Source organism: Bubalus bubalis, chromosome 4 (assembly GCF_019923935.1).
Source record: "Bubalus bubalis isolate 160015118507 breed Murrah chromosome 4, NDDB_SH_1, whole genome shotgun sequence".
NCBI lineage: Eukaryota > Metazoa > Chordata > Mammalia > Artiodactyla > Bovidae > Bubalus > Bubalus bubalis.
In genome coordinates this window covers 606,456-629,034 of record NC_059160.1, presented here as the reverse complement: position 1 = coordinate 629,034, position 22,579 = coordinate 606,456, and the positions used below count along the sequence as shown (strand labels likewise).

The window sequence follows — 22,579 nt, the reverse complement described above, 5'->3', positions numbered from 1 at the left end:
GAGGAGGGGGGACACTGCAGGAGAGAAGAGGAACGGCCTAGAGGGACCCCTGTCCTGCCTGGTACCACAGAGGAGGAGGTGCCTGCGGAGGAGAGGTTGCAAGAACGGCAAAGGCCAGCTGGGCCGCGTGAGACCCACGGGATGAGCGGAGAGACTACCCCGAGGTGGCCAGCGGGAGAGAGACGCCCCACCCCCAACACCTGTTTCCATAGCAGCTCGAAGTTGCCGATGTCGCAGTTTCGGTCGGCCTTGCGGTCCACCACCACCTTGATGGTGTCCTCTTGCACCTGCGCGCACAGCTGTGCTGTGACGGGCGTGGACGCGTGCATGGTGGGGCTGGAGTTGATCTCGATCAGCCAGGGCCTGAAGTCGCGCCCGAGAATGAAGTCGGCGCCGTACAGCTCAAAGCTGTTCTTGCGTGGCTCCACATGGTCCTGGGCCACCTTCATGGTGTTGGTGATGGCCCTCTTCATGGACGGGTAGATGACGCTGCTCCACACGGCCCCGCGGCCCCTCTTCTGCAGGTACTCCTGGAATCGGGTGCTGGTCCACATGTTGTGACGGGGCAGCAGGGGGCTGCGGTCCTTGTCGTTCTTCAGGTGCTTCTGGATGGAGTTGTTGCACAGGTGGATGGCGCTGCGGGGCAAGGCTGGGGTCAGGTGTCAGCTGCTCAGTCCCCTCTCCTTCCCGAGGGCAGAGACGCGGAGGCCCCGCCCCAGACCCGAGGCCCCACCCCTGACTCCACCCAAGACCCGAGGCCCCGCCCCGCCCCCGACCCCGCCCGAAACGCGGAGGCCCCGCCCTCGGCTCCCCCGAGGCCCCGCCCCGACCCGAGGCCCCGCCCCGACTCCGCCAGAGGCCCCGCCCCGGGCCCCGCCCCGACCCCCGCCGGAGGCCCCACCTGAGACGCCACCCCAGCCCCTCCCACAGACACTGCCCACTAGCGCAGGGTGGCTACAGGTGGGTCCCTAAGGGGTCCCCTCCCCTCCTGTTCAACCTGGGGGGCCCCGTTGCGGGAGGGGAGGTCTGCGTAGAAGCCAACCAGCCCCGGGCCACCAACGAGGGGCCGCAGGCAAGTCCCACCCTAGGAGCTGTTTCCCCTCCTGCCGCTGGGGGAGGGCTGGCGCCCCCAAGAGAGAGAGATTCACTAATCGAAAATTTCAGCGAATTCATTTATACCCTGGCCTTGTTCTAAATAAGACTTAAGTTGAACAGCATCTATAGGAGACTGTAAAATACGTGTCCTGTCAGTCATTTTCATTTAGCGTGTCCTTTGCCACTTGGTTCTGGTTGGGGGCCCCGCCTGTGACCCGTAAGACAGATACAAGAAACAGGGTGGGCCCCCAGACCCTGAAGACACGCTGCTGGAGCAGACGCAGTTCAAAACAATGTCAGGGGCTCTGTCAGCCTGGCTGAGGGTTTTGTTCCCAGATGCAGAAACAGCTCAGAGACAGTGGAGGCCTGCCGGGTACGCAGCTCACAGCTGGAAGGGCCTGGCAGGCTGGAAGGGGCCCTGGGGACCTCTCACTGCCCAGTCCCCCAGAATCCTCCTCTGGGTCCTCCTGACTTGGTGGGCCATGTGCTCCTTGAGCTGCCGGCCGGGACTTGTCCCAGCAGCCTGCTCCTGCCAGGCGACTCCAGGTGTACTCACAGCTCCAGCCTGAGCACAGGGAACCCCCTCCCGCAAGGTCTCCGTTAAGCAACCTTCGGCCTTCACAATTCCGATAGACTCCCCCGTATCCCCCACCAAGACGCCTGTGCAGCCTGGGCGCCCCGAGTGCGACCACAAAGCAGAACCCCACTGGCCCTCCGTTCAGACAGCGAGGTGGCCCCACCAACCTGTCCAGGAGAATGGCACGTTCCCGGGACTTTGCTGGTGGCCTCCCTTGTCCCCAGCGCACTCATAGCCTGCCCACTCTGGGGCCCTGGTGGGCGGCAGGTTCACCCACTGGGGAGCACCCGCTTCTGGAGGTCTGAGCCCCTGCCTGGCAGCCCACCACCTCGACACACCGTGCCCCCGCACCACCCTGGCCTCTCCTGGGGACGCTCTAGCAACTCCCCGACCTGCAGGACCCCCGACCCAGGGCTTTGGGGACTCACAAAGAGAAGGCCCTGCAGGGGCTACTGCAGAATTCGGCGGGCTGGCCCCAGGGGACTCCCAGAGGAGCGCTTCCTGTCCTTCCCCACACGCTGAGTGGACCGAGCGCATGGGCAGTGCAGAAGGCAGGGCTGCACCCCCAGCGCAGCCCCCGTGGGTCAAGTGCAGGAGCACAGTTGGCCCCTCAGCTTCCCCCACAGAGGGGCAGTGGCAGCCACCACAGAGGGCGGCTCTATGCCAGCCGGTGCCCCTGAGCACGTGGCAGACGGTGCTTTTAGGATTTCCTGGAGAACATACATGCCCCTTGGGGATGCAGGGCCCTGGCCTTGATGGGCAGGGGGCCAGAGCCCGCCCCTTGCAGAGGGAGGTTGCAGAACCTCCCTGGCCCCAGCCAGGACCCAGTGCCCCATCGGACACATGAGACCAGCCTGGCACTCCAGTGCTGGTGGGAACCCGCCCTGAATAGTGCCAAGCTGACCCCACCGACCTGTCCAGTTTGTCCAGGGAGAAGCGCTGTGTTGAGAAGCGCAGATAGCTCTCCTTGTAGAACCAGATGGTCAGCGGGTTCCAGTCAGTGACCAGGAACCACTGCCGGATGTCGAATTTGGTGTCATAGATGAGCAGCGGCGTCTCGATGTACTTCTGCACCACCCACTTGTCCTTGGCGGGCGGCTGGTCTGCAGCCACCAGCTCCAGGATCTCCTCCACGTGGTTCATGCACACTATGTCTGCAAGAGGCCGCTGCTCAGCCCCGAGCCCCAGCGTGCTGCCCGTGGACCCCCAGGGGCACGGCGCAGGGGCTCTGCCTTCACGGTCAAGGCCGCAGCCAGGGCAACCCTCTTACTCACCCACCGCGAGGCCAGCCCGGGGCTTCAGAGAGGACGTGAGGACAGGGAGGGCAGGGGTGTGGACAGAGGCCCCATGAGGAGGCAGCAGCCAGCTGAGCCCCAGACGGAGTCGGCGGAGCTGGGGTGGGGGGTGCGGGGGGGAGCACGGCGGACGGGGTAGGGGGTGGGGCGGGGGCCGGGGCGGGGGGAGTGGGGACCGGGGGACGGACGGCCTGTGGCCTCAGGGAAACCAGCAGGCAGCCCTGGGCTGTTCCAGGGGCTCTGAGGGCCCAGGAGGCTCACACCCAGGGTGACCGGACAGACGGGGCAGCAGGGGAGGTGGGGGCTGGGGTCCCTGGGCTGCAGCGTTTAATGTTGCTGACAGGGCCCGAGCCCTCGCCTTCCTGGCCGGGACACCCCTGAAGCCTGAACTGCGTCATGAGGCAAAGTCCCCACCGTCCTCCCTGCCACCTGTGATGGACAAGCGTGAGGAGACGTGACTGGCCGTGAGGCAGCTGCCGCGATGTGGGCACAGTCTGGCTCTTGGGGTGGGTGGGGGACGCCACCTGCAAGGCCAGGGGCAAAGGACACGAGGGAGCTTTCCTCACAGAACAGAGACCTGGCTCTTCTGTGACGGCAGGTTGAAACCTTGCCATCCTTAAACCAGAGTCCAGCACGAAGCTGCAGATCCCTGACACTGTCCTGGACCAAGAAGAGAAGGGGCACAGGGTGGGGGTCAGGGTCAGGGGTCAGGGAGTGGGGGCATCGGGGTCGGGTCGGGTGGGGTCAGGGGTGGGGTCAGGGTCAGGGGTCAGGTGTAGGGGTCAGGGACCAGGGGCATCCGACTGGGGGTCAGGGGTGGGGTCGGGGTGGGGGCACTGGAACAGGGGTCGGGGGTGGCAGTACTTGGGTGGGGGCACCAGGATGGGGGCCAGGCTGGGAGATAGGGTGTGGGGCACAGGGCTGTGGGGCAGGGCAGGGGTCGAGGGGGCACCAGGGTAGGGGAAGGGGCTGGGGCACAGCCAGTGACCAGGCAGAACAGGGTGCATTCGGTTCCGACCAGCAGGGTCTGAGCAGTCTGTGGAGCATCCCCCAAGGGGCAGTGTGGCCAGTGAGAGGAAAGTCTGGGCTCAGGAAAGCCAGGGGGGCCCTGCCCCAGGCGGGGGGTGCAGGCTGAGAGCAGGCGGAAGCCCAGGAAAGAGAAGGCTTCAGGATGGGAGATGTTCAGGACTGAATGTAGGAATGTCGCACATTATTATCAATAAAGATTTTAAAAAATCACATAAGAAGTAACTGCTTATGAATTTACAACAATGATAAAACTCCTCAAATAACCCGAGGGGCAAATAGAATGTGCAAACAAAAGGTGATATCCACGTAGATAGACATCAGGTAATGTCTTTTTTTAGGGGAGAGAGGACACCCCATGACATGAAGAAGAGGATGCAGGCAGGGCGGTGCTGTGAAGGCATCTCCACAGCCTGAGAATCTCCAAGCTGCAGAAGGACGCTTGGGAATAAGTAAGCTCAGCATTTAAGTCAGCACCCAGGGGAATGATCCCTCACAGAAGACAGAAAAAATGCAACCGAAAGAAGGTTCTTTGGGAGCGCTTGTAAGATTAGAAAATCACCTTCAAACTCTATTTTTAAATGAAGAACCCATATTACCATTAGGGATAAAGAAGAGGACACGGTCACAGCCATGACAAAGGAAGAAGTAAAAATCTGGAGCCAGGGGTCACCAGGGACAGGGCTCACGAGGGGCGCAGGACGGGCACCTCCAGGGGTTTCATGACCACCCAAGGACCAAGGCCCCCAGATGCTGGACACAGGGACCTCCCTCTAGTCTAGCAGCGATGGAACATTCTAATTAATCTTAATTACTTGGCAAAACAGAACAAAAGCTGTGATGAGCAGGTTCTTGGGACGCCTGCTCCCCGGGACCCGTGAGTCCGGCGCCCCAAGGAGCCCAGCACCCAGCCCCCGCCCCCAGGCTGGCTGTCCATGCAGGCGCCCGGCTGAGACTCACCTCGGCCGCGGGACTTGGCCGCAGGCTTGATGATCCAGATGTTCCGAAGCCCGTCGATCTCGGTCTGAGGGTTCACAGAGGTGATTTTGTTCAGCAGAGCCTGGCACTGCAAAAAGTGATTTCTGGAACTGGGGATGAAGGCCTCGCCGCTACAAAGCAAGATCCAGAAAGCCCGTGAGGTCTTAAGGGCGGCTGCCCCGAAGAAAGGGTGGGGGGGCACGGAATGTGCCCCTGCCCACCCGAGGGCTGCCTGGGAACGTGGCCTGTGGAGAGGTGGGGACCCCCTACTTGAGGATCAGACTGCAGGGACACCCCCGGGCGCTGTCCCTGGGCCCAGACAAGGTGCTGGGAGACGAAAGCCAGGGTCCCTGTGCTGGGGACCCCGCATCAGGGTGGGCCTTGCAGGCCCACATGGGGAGGCCGAGCTGCCCATGGCAGCGGGTCCAGGGTCCAGCTTAGTGTCCCGTGGGCTTTACTGTCAGTCAGACTGGTTCGTGGCCACGAGCTCACGGCAGCCACGGGGCCGGCTCAGGAAGACACCACAACAGGGGGATGAGGCTGGCGGACGGCATAGTGTCTGTGTCAGGTTAGCTCTTGCATCATAGACCCACCCCCCAGGGCCGCAACACAGCCCCCGCGAGGATGGACTGCAGCCAAGGCTGCTGGGCTCCCTGGCCTCCTGCGGCGCCCCCGTGACGGCCCTGGCGTGGGGAAGAGACTTTCTGGGACACGCAGGTGCGTGCACAGTGTTGTAGCCACCCTGCGGGGGAGAGGAGGGCAGCTATCAGTTCCCCAATAGCGCGGGAGAGGCCCCTACAGCGAGGAGCCAGGGGAGGAGGAAGCAGGAGCCTCACTGGTGCGGTGGACCTCAGAGGGGTGCGGTGACAGGTCAGACGGCGCCTTGCCTCCCTGGCTCTAACAGGACGCACTGAAAGGCGGCCCTGGCCTGTGGCTTGGGACTGTGGACTCTGCCCGACCCCAGGGTGAAGACCGGACCCGGTGGAAGCAGGTGAGAGTCCCATGTGGTCCTGAGCCCTCCCGTCCGGCAGCAGAGGCCAGACCTGATGCTGGGTCAAACGAGGCAGGTCCCCCAGAGCCCACCCTGCTGGTCAGGGGCAGAGCCGCCCAGGGGCCCAGAGACGCTGGTGACATGCGTGCAGACTCGACGTGGGCTCAGAAGGAAGGCAGGGCTGGTCACTCCTCGGGAGGGTCCCCACAGTCCCTGCCTGGAGCACCCCGAGCCTCAGCCTCACGCCGTGGCCCCTGGGCAGGAGGGAGTTTGTGCATCACAGTAGGAAGACCGTCACCTCCCCCCGAGGGCAGAGAGTGCGAGGAATGGGGTGTCCAGCCCATGGTGGGAACCTGTCCAGGGCCAGACACCCCATAGTCACCAGAGAACTACCACTGTCCCCTCAGATGCCGATGATAAGAAAGGGCCCAGCACCTGCCCTTCTGGTCCTGATGACACACACACCACGTGGGTGGACCCCACGTGGTCGCCTCAACATGGAAAGAAAGGAGGACTGAGCAGGCTGACCGCACCTGGTTCCCTAACATGCTCCACAGTCCGGCAGGTGCCGCGCTCGGCAGTGGGTGTGGGGTCCGCTGCTGCCACCTTCTGGCTACTCCTGGGACTGCGGGCCAAGGGCGCAGGCCCGCAGGGAGAGCGGACCTTTCTCACACAGGTGGTCAGAGCGGCAATGCAGGTCCAGATGCAATCACTTCCAGCCCCTCAAGAGGTTGCCCTGGAGACCACGGGTACTAGACCCCTCTGCCTCCTCCCGTGTGGACGCCTCCCAGCCTTGACCTTCATACCAGCGGCTGCCTTGCTCAATAGCATGATGTGAGAGCTACATGCGGCATTGCAGGCAGCAGCAGCCCGTTCCTTACACTGTTGGTTCCTAGACGGCATACTAAAAAGCAGAGACAGTACTTTGCCAACAAAGGTCCGTCTAGTCAAAGCAATGGTTTTTCCAGTAGTCATGATGGATGTCAGAGTTGGACTGTAAGGAAAGCTGAGTGCCGAAGGATTAATGCTTTTAAACTGTGGTGTTGGAGAAGACTCTTGAGAGTCCCTTGGACTGCAAGGAGATCCAACCGGTCCATCCTAAAGGAAATCAGTCCTGAATATTCGTTGGAAGGACTGATGCTGAAGCTGAAACTTCAATACTTTGGCTACCTGATGAGAAAAAGTGACTCATTGGAAAAGACCCTGATGCTGGGAAAGATTGAAGGCAGGTGGAGAAGGGGACGACAGAGGATGAGTTGGTTGGATGGCATCACCGACTTGATGGACATGAGTTTGAGCAAGCTCCAGGAGTTGATGAGGGACAGGGAAGTCTGGCGTGCTGAGGTCCATGGGGTCGCAGAGAGTTGGACACGACTGAGCAACTGAACTGAACTGGTGGTTTCTAGATTAGGAATGAAGTCTCTCCAAAGATGTGTTTTCATTTCCATTTAGACAAAAGCCCGCGCACGGCAGAGCCATGTCACAGGGCATGTAGGCGCCTAAATGCGTAAGAAACGCCCAAGGCTTTTCTAGACAGGCTACACTGGCTTCTACTCCCCATCCCACAGTGGATTAAGGCTCTAGCCACTGCGTATGTTGGCTGAGCTTTCAGCCATTCTGGTTGGTGCATAGTGGCATCTCTTGACCATGAATTCAGCCGTGCTGTCTCTTCGTGTGCTGATTGGCAGTTTGGTGTCTTTTTCTGTGACGTGTCCAGAGGGCCTGTTTTTCTGATTGATTTACACGTATTTTTTGCTGTTGTTGCTGTTCAGTCGCTCAGTCCTGTCCAGCTGTTTGTGACCCCGTGGACTGCAGCACGCCAGGCCTCCCTGTCCTTCACTATCTGCTCAAACTCAGGTCCATGGAGTCGGTGATGCCAGCCAACCGTCTCATCCTCTGTCACCCCTTCCTCTCCTGCCCTCAGTTCTTCCCAGCATCAGGGGCTTTTCCAGTCAGTCGGCTCTTCGCATCAGGTGGCCAAAGTATTGGAGCTTCAGCTTCAGCATCCGTCTTTCCAATGAATATTCAGGGCTGATCTCCTTCAGAATGGACTGGTTGGATCTCCTTGCAGTCCAAGGGACTCTCAAGTCTTCTCCAGCACCACAGTTCAAAAGCATTAATTCTTCGGGGCTCAAGCTTCTTGATGGTCCAGCTCTCACATCCATACATGACGACTGGAAAAACCATAGTCTTGACTAGACAGACCTTTGTCGGCAAAGTGATGTCTCTGCATGAGCATTTCTTCTATATCCTAGATCTGAGACCTCTGTTGGACATATGTGTTGTAAATATGTTCTTCAAGTTTATGGCTTGTCTTTTCATTCTCTTTGTGGTGTTTTTTGATAAACAGAGTTCTTAATGTCAATAAAGTACAATTTATCAACTTTTAAATTATGGCTAGTGCTTTTAGTGAACTACTTGAGAAATCTTTCAGTATCCTATCATTTTGCCTTTTCATACTGTTGATGGGATTCTCAAGGCAAGAATACTGAAGTGGTTTGCCATTCCCTTCTCCAAAAGAGAAGGGAATGGCAGGACAATAGCAAGAAGAGATAAGAAAGCCTTCTTCAGCGATCAGTGCAAAGAAATAGAGGAAACCAACAGAATGGGAAAGACTAGGGATCTCTTCAAGAAAATCAGAGATACCAAAGGAACATTTCATGCAAAGATGGGCTCGATAAAGGACAGAAATGGTATGGGCCTAACAGAAGCAGAAGATATTAAGAAGAGATGGCAAGAATACACAGAAGAACTGTACAAAAAAGATCTTCATGACCCAGATAATCACGATGGTGTGATCACTGACCTAGAGCCAGACATCCTGGAATGTGAAGTCAAGTGGGCCTTAGAAAATATCACTACGAATAAAGCTAGTGGAGGTGATGGAATTCCAGTTGAGCTATTCCAAATCCTGAAAGATGATGCTGTGAAAGTGCTGCACTCAATATGCCAGCAAATTTGGAAAACTCAGCAGTGGCCACAGGACTGGAAAAGGTCAGTTTTCATTCCAATCCCAAAGAAAGGCAATGCCAAAGAATGCTCAAACTACCACACAATTGCACTCATCTCACACGCTAGTAAAGTAATGCTCAAAATTCTCCAAGCCAGGCTTCAGCAATATGTGAACCATGAACTTTCAGATGTTCAAGCTGGTTTTAGAAAAGGCAGAGAAACCAGAGATCAAATTGCCAACATCCACTGGATCATGGAAAAAGCAAGAGAGTTCCAGAAAAGCATCTATTTCTGCTTTATTGACTATGCCAAAGCCTTTGATTGTGTGGATCACAATAAACTGTGGAAAATTCTGAAAGAGATGGGAATACCAGACCACCTGATCTGCCTCTTGAGAAATTTGTATGCAGGTCAGGAAGCAACAGTTAGAACTGGACATGGAACCACAGACTGGTTCCAAATAGGAAAAGGAGTACGTCAAGGCTGTATATTGTCACCCTGTTTATTTAACGTATGTGCTGAGTACATCATGAGAAACGCTGGACTGGAGGAAACACAAGCTGGAATCAAGACTGCCGGGAGAAATATCAATCACCTCAGATATGCAGATGACAGATGACACCACCCTTATGGCAGAAAGCAAAGAACTAAGGAGCCTTTTGATGAAAGTGAAAGAGGAAAGTGAAAAAGTTCGCTTGAAACTCAACATTCAGAAAACGAAGATCATGGCATCTGGTCCCATCACTTCACGGTAAATAGATGGGGAAACAGTGGAAACAGTGTCAGACTTTATTTTTCTGGGCTCCAAAATCACTACAGATGGTGACTGCAGCCATGAAATTAAAAGACGCTTACTCCTTGGAAGGAAAGTTATGACCAACCTAGATAGCATATTCAAAAGCAGAGACATTACTTTGCCAACAAAGGTTTGTCTAGTCAAGGCTATGGTTTTTCCTGTGGTCATGTATGGATGTAAGAGTTGGACTGTGAAGAAGGCTGAGCGCCGAAGAATTGATGCTTTTGAACTGTGGTGTTGGAGAAGACTCTTGAGAGTCCCTTGGACTGCAAGGAGATCCAACCAGTCCATTCTGAAGGAGATCAGCCCTGGAATTTCTTTGGAAGGAATGATGCTAAAGCTGAAACTCCAGTACTTTGGCCACCTCATGCGAAGAGTTGACTCATTGGAAAAGACTGTGATGCTGGGAGGGATTGGGGGCAGGAGGAGAAGGGGACGACAGAGAATGAGATGGCTGGATGGCATCACTGACTCGATGGACGTGAGTCTCAGTGAACTCCGGGAGTTGGTGATGGACAGGGAGGCCTGGCGTGCTGCGATTCATGGGGTCGCAAAGAGTCGGACACGACTGAGCGACTGATCTGATCTGATCTGATCTGAGAAATCTTTGCCTTCCTTGCAGTCATGAAGATATACTCCAATGTTTTGTTAATCTTTTAAACTTTTACATGCCACATCTCACATTAATTATGTATATTTTGAGGCAGGATTCAAGGCACTCTGTCTTTTCATAAGGATATTAATTGCTCAGATACCATTTAAAGGAGAGACTGACCCTTGCTCCTTGAACCCCAGCGGCACCTGGAACATGCGCTCGGATGTGCGAGGGGCTCTGTCGGGACTATCCAGTTACAGTGGCCTATTCACCTGTCTCATCCCAACACTACACTGTCTTACTTGTTATAGATTTACAGCTGGTCTTCAAATACGGGGCGTACATCCTCTAAATTTGTTTTTCTTGATCACAGTAATTTGGGCTTTTTGTGAATCGTTTATTGCTGTTGCTGTTCAGTTGCTCAGTCGTGTCTGACTCTCTGTGACCCCCTGGACTGTAGCCCGCCAGGCTTCTCTGTCCATGGGATTCTCCAGGCAAGAATGGTGGAGTGCATTGCCACTTTTTACTCCACGGGAATCTTCCCAACCCAGGGATCGAACCTCCATCTCCTGCATTGGCAGGGAGATCCTGCCGGGGACCAGCCCCGGCTGATCCAGGGTATTCGAAGGAGAGACGGCTAGGCGAGGGTCAGGGAATAACTGCTTAATTACACTTTAATTAAGGATACAAAGAGTAATAGAATGAGGATAGCTCAGTGAGGAAATTCAGTGGAGAAAAGCGGCTGAAATAAGGATAGCTCAGTAGGAAAATTCAGTGGAGAAAAGAAGCTGAGTGGCTTGGTTTACGCGGAAAATCAATATAACCCGTGACACCAGGTTAGCTCTGACCACGGAGGCCGCAGGCGCCCTCTCGAATAGCGGAAGGTGCCCCACCTTAGACACCTTCTCGAGTGGGTCTTAGAAGCCCAGGCAAATAAATGGTCGCAGAGGACATCCGCGCTCCAGATGGACACTCAGCTGGAATTTGGGAGAGAGAGTGACATGGGGAGACCAAGTTTCAGTGAACAAGGCCCGCACTTTATTTTCCAAAGTAGTTTTTATACCTTAAGGTATGCATAGAGGATAATGGGGGAAGGGGTAGAGTCATGCAGCAAGCCAGGCTTTTTTCCTGTAAACTTATCATATGCAAAAGTTCAGGTGATAGACATCATCTTCTGGCCCGGAGGCCTGTTAACATTTTAAGAAACTTATTTTTCTCTAAAGGTGATTATTCCAAAGTCAGGCACCAGCCTTCCAAAAAGCATTGGACAAAGCTGCATTTTACATTTCTATACACCCATTATATCAATCAATACACTGCCAAAGACACAGTAGGTAAGGAGTATGGAGACTTAGCAGCAAACATTGGCCCAACAAGTGAAAAACCCTTCACCAATACAATTTCTAATCAATCTTTTAACTACTCAAAGGAATCTGTGTTTAGGTAGTTTAGAACATCTCCTGCCTCTCACAGTTGGGAGGCTCTGAACAATCACATGTGGCCGGAAAAACCCATTCAGGCAGGCTAGAGGATTTCCAAAGGAGTTTGTAGGTTGAAACACTGTCACATCCAAGAATTATTAACTGGAGCTGTAAGCTAACTCTCTTTTCAGAGAGAGGTAGTGGGGGACAGCCCCCCGTAAAGTCAGAGGTGTAGGTGAAAGCACAAAGCAGAAAGTAGGCAGACTCTGGTTTTGGGGGTAGATGCTCGAGAATTTCCAGGGGGACTCCTGAGGCTCGATCCCGCCTTTGCGTATGCCGAGCCTCCTTCCTCATGACCTTTGTCATGGGCGGAGTGCCTCACGCTGGCTCCCGGCAGTGATAGAATTCCAGTTGAGCTATTACAGATCCTCACTCAATATGCAATATGCCGGCTCCCAGCAAGATCCCTTACCACTGAGCCGCCGGGGTATTTCCAAATAAATTTCAGAGTCAGTTTGGCAGCTCCTCCTATCCTTTCCCCCCAGGGCAGGCGAAGCCCTGCATGGATTTTGACTGGGGTTACAACGAGTCTGTAGATTAGTTTTGGGCTTCCCTGGTGCCCAAAACTTAAGAGGTGCAGCAAAAATAGTACCAACGGGAAAACATATAGCTATAAGGCTTACATTAAAATGGAGAAGGGAATGGCAACCCACTCCAGTACTCTTGCCTGGAGATTCCTATGGACAGAGGAGCCTGGAGGGGTAGAGTCCATGGGGTCACAAAGAGTCGGACACAACTGAGTGACTAACACTTACATTAAAAAATGAGAAAATCTCAAATCGATAATCTAATTTTACAATTTAAGAAACTAGAAAGAAAAAAAAAACTAAATGTAAAGCTAGCAGAAGGAAGAAAATCATAAGACTAGAGAAGAATTAACCAAAATAGAAAAACAATAGAGAAAATGAATAAACCCAAAAGTTGGCTAGATCAACAAAGTGGATGAACTTTTAGCTAGGAGGACTAAGAGAAAAACAGAGAAAACTCAAATTACTAAAGTCAAAAATGATACTGGGGACATTACTATTGATTTTACAAAAATAAAAAAGATTATAAGCGAGTATCATGGACAGTTATACATGAACAAACTGGATAACCTAGATGAATTACACAAATTCTGAGAAACACCGAACCTGCCAAAACTAAATCATGAGAACATAGAAAACATTTCCTTACTAAGGGCCTCCCAGGCGGTGCTGGTAGGAAATTAAGTGAAAGTCGCTCAGTCGTGTCCAACCCCTTTCGACCCTATACGGTCCATGGAATTCTCCAGGCCAGAATACTGGGGTGGGTAGCCTTTCCCTTCTCCAGGGGATCTTCCCAACCCAGGGATCAAACCCAGGTCTCGCACATTGCAGGTGGATTCTTTACCAGCTGAGCCACAATGGAAGCCCAGTGGTAAATAACCCACCTGCAAATGCAGGAGACGTAAGAGATGTGGGTTCGATCCCTGGGTCAGGAGGATCCCCTGGAGAAGACCATGGCAACCCACTCCAGTATTCTTGCCTGGAGAATCCCATGGACAGAGGAGTCTGGTGGGCTACAGTCTGTGGGGTCACAAAGAATCGGACACGACTGAAGTGGCTAAGCACACATACTCACTAAGGGGGCTGAATCAGTAGTCAAAGCCCTCCCAACAAAAAACGCTCTAGAGACGCCGGCTTCACTGGTGAAACCAACCACACGTCTAAAGAAGAGTTTCTACCAGTCCTTCTCAAGCTTTCCCCAAAACTGAACAGCGAATAAATAAATTCAGCAAAGTAGCAGAATATAAAGTCAACATACGAAAATCAGTTTCATTTCCATTTTCTTTTTAATTCTGTGGTTATTTGTTTCATGTATGCTGTCGCGGTGTTCACTGCATTCCAGCCCAGACTGTGTTGATTCCTTTGATGGAATCACCTTACTGTGAAATATCCTCTTTATGTCTATTAATATCTCAAATACAATCAGATAGTTTAACTCAGCTTTCACAGCAACTCAGAGAACAAGCAGGTAAAATAATCGGCAAGAGTTTAGGTTTAAATAACTAAGCTGACTTCACTGGTATTTTTTAAGAACATGCCACCTAGCAATGCAGACACACGTTGTATTCAAGTGTGCATGAGACAGTCACCAGAACAGATCGGGGCTAGTCAGGGTCAAAAGCAAGTTCCAGCAAAATTCATGTCTGTTCTATACAAAAAAGAACCTTGATGCTTATCTCTTACCTCACACAGAAACTAAGATTAATCACAAAAGCTAAAAGTGAAAGGAAAAACAATAAAGCATGTATTGTTGACTATGCCAAAGCCTTTGACTGTGTGGATCACAACAGTCTGTGGAAAATTCTTCAAGAGATGGGAATACCAGACCACCTCACCTGCCTCCTGAGAAATCCGTATGCAGGTCAAGAAGCAACAGTTAGAACTGGACATGGAACAACAGACTGGTTCCAAATTGGGAAAGGAGTACGTCAAGGCTGTATATTATCACCCTGCTTATTTAACTTATATGCAAAGTACCTCATGAGAAACACCGGGCTGGAAGAAGCACAAGCTGGAATCAAGACTGCCGGGAGAAATATCAATCACCTCAGATATGCAGATGACACCACCCTTATGGCAGAAAGCAAAGAACTAAAGAGCCTTTTGATGAAAGTGAAAGAGGAAAGTGAAAAAGTTCGCTTGAAACTCAACATTCAGAAAACGAAGATCATGGCATCTGGTCCCATCACTTCACGGCAAATAGATGGGGAAACAGTGACAGACTTTATTTTTCTGGGTTCCAAAATGACTGCAGATGGTGACTGCAACCATGAAATTAAAAGACGCTTGCTCCTTGGAAGAAAAGCTATGACCAACCTAGACAGCATATTAAAAAGCAGAGACATTACTTTGCCAACAAAGGTCCAGCTAGTCAAAGCCATGGTTTTTCCAGTAGTCATGATGGATGTGAGAGCTGGACTATAAAGAAGGCTGAGCACCAAAGAACTGATGCTTTTGAACTGTGGTGTTGGAGAAGTCTCTTGGGAGTCCCTTGGACTGCAAGGAGATCCAACCAGTCCATCTTAAAGGAAATCAGTCCTGAATATTCACTGGAAGGACTGATGCTGAAGCTGAAGCTCCAAAACTTTGGCCACATGATGCGAAGAGCAGACTCATTGGAAAAGACCCTGATGCTGGGAAACATTGAAGGCAAGTGGAGAAGGGGACAACAGAGGATGAGATGGTTGGATGGCATCACCGACTCAATGGACATGAGTTTGAGTGAACTCCGGGAGTTGGTGATGGACAGGGAGGCCTGGCGTGCTGCAGCCCATGGGGTCCCAAAGAGTCGGACATGACTGAGCGACTGGACTGAACTGATTGTTAGTCCCTCAGTTGTGTCCAAGTCTTTGCGACCCCATGAACTGTAGCCTGCCAGGCTCCTCTGTGCATGGAATTCTCCAGGCAAGAATAATGGAGTGGATAGCCATTCCCTTCTCCAGGGGATCTACCCTACTCAGGGATCAAACCTGGGTCTTCTGCACTGCAGACAGATTCTTTACGATCTAAGCCACCAGGGAAGACCAAAGCACGTAGAAGAAATCATAAACGAGCACCTTCATGATGTGGAGTAGACACTGTTTGCTTAACCAGGACTGTAAAGGCCTTATTACCATCATAGGGAAAAATTAACACTGGACCTCATCAAAAAATCCCATTGAGAGGTAAAAAGACAAGTCACACGCTAGGAGAAGCTACACTCAGTACACGTCTCCAACACAGGTGACAGATTAGTTTTATAAACAGAGCACTCACTTTTTTCTCTTTAACGATCAAAAGGGTAGAATAAACACGTCACGAGAAAAGATATCCAAATGGCCAATAAGCACGTGAACCTGGGTTCACCAGTCATCAGAGAAGCGCAAACTGAGGGCACAAGGAGACGACCGAGGAGGGAGACCACAGAGTGTGACGGTGCGTGTCCGTGTCGTGGGGGTGGGTGCATGCGCACGCACTGCCGCTGGCTCGTGGAGCTGCAGAACCAGTCTGGAAACCGTCTGAGCCTGGCGGTAACTGGTATCCGACTGCCCCTCCGCGGCGGGAGGAAGCACCCTGCAGTCAGTGGACAGGACAGGACTCGGCACCAAGTATCCGGCAGGTAAATCTCACAGGTCTCGTGTTGAGCAGAAGTCACGTCTGCATGACCCCATGGACGTGCACTTCCACAGCAACACTGGTGGGGTGCTGGGCATCGAAGGAGCCGTGGCCCCGCACGCTTTGACCCAGCGGGACAAACACCATTAGCACACGGCATGCCCTGTGCCGTGTTTATAGCCCACAGAAAAGAAAGAAACGCTTGGCCCAAAAGAAGGGAAGGAGGACTAAAACAGCAGAAATAGCCCTGGGATGGCACGTGTGGGCTGCAGGCAGGCCCTCCAGCACGAGGGCGCAGCCTTCCTGCCTTGTTCTCTTGGCCAACAGCTGCTCCCCAAGGGTGCTGGCCTGCCTCTGCCCCAGCTCCCCTGTGTCGGCGGTTAAAACAGCTCGGGCCCCTGAGCAGCGGGTCCCCGGGTATCATGCGGCAATTGGAAGTCATGGGGAGTCAGGAGGCCTAACGACGGCTGGCTAGTCCCGACCGCCCAAGCCCAGCGGGCAGCCTGGCCATGTAGAGGCCCCCCACGCCGCTGCAGGCGTGAGCAACGCCAAGAACATGCAGGGCGTGGAAGGTGCTGGAGGCGGCACTGCCCACAGGCTCCGGGTGTCACCTCATCCGTCCACTGGGGCCTGCGCACCCAACGCCCAGAAGAGCATCCCTGATGTCCCCGAGGCCACACCTCGCCAGACGCCCTGAAGTCCGCCTGGAGCCCTCACATCGCCCCGGAGCCCGCCAACGGGCGTCTTACTGGACGAGCGAGTAGAACTGCCGGGTCAGGTCGTTCCACTCGTCCTCCGTGAGGTCCGTGGTGCTGTCCTCGGTGAGGTCGATGTCCTCGTGCTCCAGCCGTCCCAGGTAGGCCTTGCACACCTTGCACGCGACATCCACGAACTGCCCCGACAGCCGCAGGAGCCTCGGTCCTGCACCCTCAGGAACTGAAACCCAAGCAAGGCACAGAGAGCCTCGACCTCCTCCTGCCCCCGTGGAGCCTGGGCCGCCACCCACCCCTATGGGAGCCCGGGCCACCACTTGCCCCCATGGAACTGGGACTGCCGCCCACCCCTGCCACCCGCCCCTGTGGGAGCCTGGGCCGCTGCCCACCCCCGTGGAACCTGGACCACCGCCCACCCCCATGGAGCCCGGGCCGCTGCCCGCCCATGCCGCCCGCCCCCTGTGGGAGCCCGGGCCACCACCCCGTGGAGTGGCACCCTGGGGGTGCCACTGGCAAAGGCCACCCCACCAGGCTGCACCTCAAGGCCTCATGGCGGGGTCCCACATCTCTGGGTGGTCACCCTGGACGCCACACCTGGGTCTGGGCGGGGGTCTCACGTCTCTGGGTGGTCACCCTGGACGCCACACCTGGGTCTGGGCGGGGGTCTCACGTCTCTGGGTGGTCACCCTGGACGCCACACCTGGGTCTGGGCAGGTAACCTTTCCCCTCTGGAAGCTGCCCTCCCACTGCACTGTGCCCACCCCTCTCTGCCCTTCCCCCTCCACCTGGCCTCCCAGACCCTTGATGGAAGAGAAACCACACTTCTGATGAGCTTGCCACAAAACCTCTGCTTCTGAGCACACACTTGCTCCTCAGTGAAAAACAAATACCCCGATTTAAAAATGGAGGGAAGCTGAAAAAATTTCTCACCAAAGAATACGTACAGATGATAAATAAGTATGTTGAAAGACGTTCACCACCATGTGTTGTCAGAGGAACGCAAACTAAAACAATTAGGCACCGCTACACACCCATCAGAACGGTCACGATGCGGAACAGCGACAGCACGAGATGCTGGTGAGCACGTGGAGCAACGGGCGCTCGCATCGTTCAGGTGGGAACGCAAAACGGGCCGCGACCACTTTGGAGCCCAGTTTGGGGGTTAGTTTCTCACCAAACGAAAAAACACACTCTTGCCGTGTTATCCAGCAGTCGTGGTGTTCCTTGGTATTTACCAAGTGAGTTGAACACTTAGGGCTGCACAAACTCTGTATGCAGCTTTAATCCCAATTGCCAAGACTCAGAAGCAACCAAGATGCCCTTGGATGCCCACGTCATCAGTAGATGACTCGAGGAACAAACTGTCCATCCAGACTGGGGAACGTTATTCAGTGCTAAAGAGAAATGCGCTCCTGGGTCATAAAAAGACACGGAGGAACCTTAAACGCACGTTAGTAAGGAGAGAGGACTGAATCACATGTAGTTTATGATTCCAGCTCTGTGACATTCTGGAAAATGCAGAGCTGTGGCGACAATAAAAGAGTCAGGTGTCAGGGGTGAGGAGGAACGCGCAGGCTGACCACGGGAATCAGGTGGCAGGGGTGAGGAGGAACGCGCAGGCTGACCGCGGGAATCAGGTGGCAGGGGTGAGGAGGAACGCGCAGGCTGACCACGGGAATCAGGTGGCAGGGGTGAGGAGGAACGCGCAGGCTGACCGTGGGAATCAGGTGGCAGGGGTGAGGAGGAACGCGCAGGCTGACCGTGGGAATCAGGTGGCAGGGGTGAGGCAGGAACGCGCAGGCTGACCGCGGGAATCAGGTGGCAGGGGTGAGGAGGAACGCGCAGGCTGACCGTGGGAATCAGGTGGCAGGGGTGAGGAGGAACGCGCAGGCTGACCGTGGGAATCAGGTGGCAGGGGTGAGGAGGAACGCGCAGGCTGACCGCGGGAATCAGGTGGCAGGGGTGAGGCAGGAACGCACAGGCTGACTGCAGGAATCAGGTGGCAGGGGTGAGGCAGGAACGCGCAGGCTGACCGCGGGAATCAGGTGGCAGGGGTGAGGAGGAACGAGCAGGCTGACCGTGGGAATCAGGTGGCAGGGGTGAGGCAGGAACAAGCAGGCTGACCGCGGGAATCAGGTGGCAGGGGTGAGGAGGAACGAGCAGGCTGACCGTGGGAATCAGGTGGCAGGGGTGAGGAGGAACGCGCAGGCTGACCGCGGGAATCAGGTGGCAGGGGTGAGGAGGAACGAGCAGGCTGACCGTGGGAATCAGGTGGCAGGGGTGAGGCAGGAACAAGCAGGCTGACCGCGGGAATCAGGTGGCAGGGGTGAGGAGGAACGCGCAGGCTGACCGTGGGAATCAGGTGTCAGGGGTGAGGCAGGAACGCGCAGGCTGACCGCGGGAATCAGGTGGCAGGGGTGAGGAGGAACGCGCAGGCTGACCGTGGGAATCAGGTGGCAGGGGTGAGGAGGAACGCGCAGGCTGACCGTGGGAATCAGGTGGCAGGGGTGAGGACGAACGGCGCAGGCTGACCGTGGGAATCAGGTGTCAGGGGTGAGGCAGGAACGCGCAGGCTGACCGCGGGAATCAGGTGGCAGGGGTGAGGAGGAACGCGCAGGCTGACCGTGGGAATCAGGTGTCAGGGGTGAGGCAGGAACGCGCAGGCTGACCGCGGGAATCAGGTGGCAGGGGTGAGGCAGGAACGAGCAGGCTGACCGCGGGAATCAGGTGGCAGGGGTGAGGCAGGAACGAGCAGGCTGACCGTGGGAATCAGGTGTCAGGGGTGAGGCAGGAACGAGCAGGCTGACCGTGGGAATCAGGTGTCAGGGGTGAGGCAGGAACAAGCAGGCTGACCGTGGGAATCAAGTGGCAGGGGTGAGGCAGGAATGAGCAGGCTGACCGTGGGAATCAGGTGTCAGGGGTGAGGCAGGAACGAGCAGGCTGACCGCGGAGGACTTTTTATTGCTGCTTAGTTGCCCAGTCGCGTCTGACTCTTTGCAGCCCCGTGCACTGTTGCGCACCAGGCCTCTGTCCGAGGGCTTTCCCAGGCAAGAATACTGGAGTGGGTTACCATTTCCTTCTCCAGGGGATCTTCCTGACCCAGGCATGGAACCCACGTCTCCTGCGTGGGCAGGCAGATTCTTTACCACTGAGCAGATTTTTAGGGCAGTGAATTGCTCTGAACGATACTATGTTGGTGGATACGTGTGATACTACATTTGTCCAAACCAGGAGGAAGCCCTAGCGTAGACTGTGGACTCTGAAGATGACGTGTCAGTGTGGGTTCATCAGTTACAACGAATGTACCGTCTGGGGGGATGTTGATGGTGGGGGAAGCAGGGGCAGAGGGTACATGGGATATCTCTGGACCTTCTGCTCCCGTCTTGCTGTGAACCTAAAACTGTTCTATTCAAGTGAATAACAACCAAAAAAGACTTAAATTTGAGTTTTGTAGGCCTAATCCCACAGTGGGCCACACCTCCGACATGACCCAGGAGTGCCATTCCCGTCGGATTCTGCGGGAGGAGACTGGGGGCGGGGCAGCGCCGCCGACGCTTCCCGGGAGCCCGGCCCACGGCCCCGCCGGCCTGCCCGCCAGCACACCTTTCCTGCTCGCACTGCTGTCGCGGGCCTTCTCCCGCCTGCTCCGCGGCTTGCTCCTGCTGCTCTGCTGGCTGACCACCCACTTCAGGATGCTGGAGGCCACCGTGCGCCTGAAGTCGTCTGCAAGGACACAAGGCCTCGCCCCCTCTGCCTGCGCCGGGGATGGGCCCTCGGCGCGCCAGCCACGCTCAGCCCTGACGTCCTGCCTGGGGTGCGGGGCCTTGCTCCTGCTTCGTTGCCCTCTGGGGGGCAAAGAGCTCCCCATTGCCCCCTCGCCCACATGGTCCGTCCCCACCTCATCCTCCAGCCTCTGCAGAGTGGACTCTCACAGCCGGGACCTCCCCGCGGCCACGCATCCACCTGCCCATGGGCCCAGAGGCAGAACCGGGCACCCCCTTTCCTGCCGCTCTCCTGTGCCACCCGGGCCATGGTCCGGGGGCACCCTCACCACCTCTGCCTGCCCAGCGTCCTCAGCCTGCACAGACGGATCCTTCCAGGAGCGCCCTCTGTGGACAGCAGCGGCACTGCCCCCTCACAAGAGGGGCCTCCCCAGAAGCTGGGTCCACAGCTCTAAGTGCGGGTGGCCGGGGGTCCTGCAGCACCCACTCAGGGTCCCCCAAACTCAGGCTTGGGCCCGGGGCTGGCTCTGGACGCCTGTCACCATTCAGGGGCAGCAGCGGCTGTTCCCCACCCCGGCTCCAGACTCTAACGCCTGCAACAGCGCTCCTGATGAGGTCGCCACAAAACCTCTGCTTCTGAGCACAGACCACCCGGAGGTCTGTAAGATATCCCCGCAGTTTCTCAAGCAAACCTGCTCCTTCCACACCTCGGGAGGCCCCCCTCAGCAGCTCTGGCCACCCTGGAGACACCCAGAAGCGGAGCGCCCCTCGCCCCCTTCCTGTCCTGATGCATGGACAGCCCTGAGCCCAAGGCCCATGAGCGCTGCCTGCTCCCGGCCAGGTGCTCCCCTCCTGCCGCCCTTGCGCCCCTCCTGGGTCTCCACCCAGACCCGCTCCCACAAGGCCCTGCCCACAGTCCCCCACTGACCCTGCCTGGCCTGCATCCGGTCACTCACTCCTGGAGGCCGGCCTGGGGGCCAGGCGCAGGGCAGTGTGTGCTGGACAGCAGCCGCATCTCCACGGCCTCCAGATGGGTGCTCAGGAGACATGGGCACCCTCGCGCGAACCCCTGCCTGCCCTGCCCTGTTCTCTCTCCTGTGCCCCTGGGCAGGTCCAAAGGAAGCAGCCTTTGTCCCCAGCCCAGAGACAGAGCTGAGGGTTGAGATGGAACCGGGCCCGCCCCACCTCCAGCCCTGAGGCCCGTCCTGTGGGCGGGTGGCCAGGCCACAGAGAGGCCCCAGGTCTCCCGGCTCCACTCACCCCGGAACTCTTGCTTCTCGCTCTCGGTGCAGAGGCTGTAGCAGCGTGGGAAGAAGGTGTCGGGGTTGGCCTGGACGTACCACGGCAGGCTCCGCATGCTCACACACAGCCCGATCTCCGGAGACAGTGGCACGTCAGGCCCGCAGGCTGCACCAGGCCCGCTCGGCCAGTCTGAGAGCCCGTGGGCCTGGCTGGGTGGTGCCGGCTTCAGTGGGCACCTCGGGGAGCAGACCCTCCCTGGCCCCTGGCCCCTCTGCCCCCCAGCCAACTGGCCAAACACCCAGGTCACCCGGCGAGCTGGCCAGGGCCTCGGGCTCACCCTGTCGTCAGCGGTGGCTATGGCAGGCCCGAGGGTGGACAGAGCCGTCTGGGAGCGCCCAGGGCAGAGGGTGCTGCATCCACCCCCGTCCCTGCATGCTCGGCCTCCAGCCGGGAGGGGCGGAGAAGGGAGCGCCCCGGTCTACAGCGTGCCCCCCCCAACACTGTGCCCGCCTGATGCCACACTCGTGGTTAGGCAGGCCCAGCCTGGCAGCCCGTCTAGGGAAATGGGCCCCCGCCCCGGAGCCATGAGGCCATCACTGCCTGGGGTCTCTGTAGGGAGCCCGGGCCCACTGTGCCCCTGCAGGCGGCCCCCAGCCCAGAAGCACACCAGTGGCCTGAGGCCTGGTGAGGACGCCTTGGCGGAGCTCCGTGGGCAGCCAGGAGCCTCGTCCCATCCCCCGTGTCATCTCTGACTTCTGAGGCCCCCCTGCTGCTGAAGGGCACGTGCAGGCCTGTCTGTCCCAGCTGGCCCCACCCCAGCCTCAGCCTTCAGGGTACATGGGGAATGGCTGCCTGGGGTGGCTGACAGCTGAAAGCGGGTGAGGGTGAGAAGTGGGTGGCAGTGCCCCCAACAGCTGGAAGTCACAGCGCAGGTGAGGGTGGCCCACCCCCACCCCACCGACCCAGAGCCGCTCCAGGGTCCAGAGCCCAGGCCA

General features: G+C 56.3%; 1 protein-coding gene and 1 long non-coding RNA gene across 2 annotated transcripts in view; one reads left to right on the top strand and one right to left on the bottom strand.

Annotated features, from left to right (window-relative positions):
- TTLL8 (tubulin tyrosine ligase like 8) overlaps positions 1-22,579 on the bottom strand; it is a 59,038-nt gene that overhangs the window by 24,708 nt on the left and 11,751 nt on the right. The window contains exons 6-11 of the mRNA XM_025282641.3: positions 21,603-21,717; positions 20,224-20,343; positions 16,657-16,843; positions 4,954-5,102; positions 2,586-2,826; positions 201-636 (exon numbers count right to left, since the gene is read on the bottom strand). Coding sequence (XP_025138426.3) covers positions 201-636; positions 2,586-2,826; positions 4,954-5,102; positions 16,657-16,843; positions 20,224-20,343; positions 21,603-21,717 — 1,248 coding nt within the window. The remainder of the gene's footprint in view (positions 1-200; positions 637-2,585; positions 2,827-4,953; positions 5,103-16,656; positions 16,844-20,223; positions 20,344-21,602; positions 21,718-22,579) is intronic.
- LOC123333139 lies at positions 20,484-21,769 on the top strand. The gene is made up of 2 exons (XR_006550284.1): positions 20,484-20,999; positions 21,635-21,769. It is a non-coding gene; the product is annotated as an uncharacterized LOC123333139 (long non-coding RNA).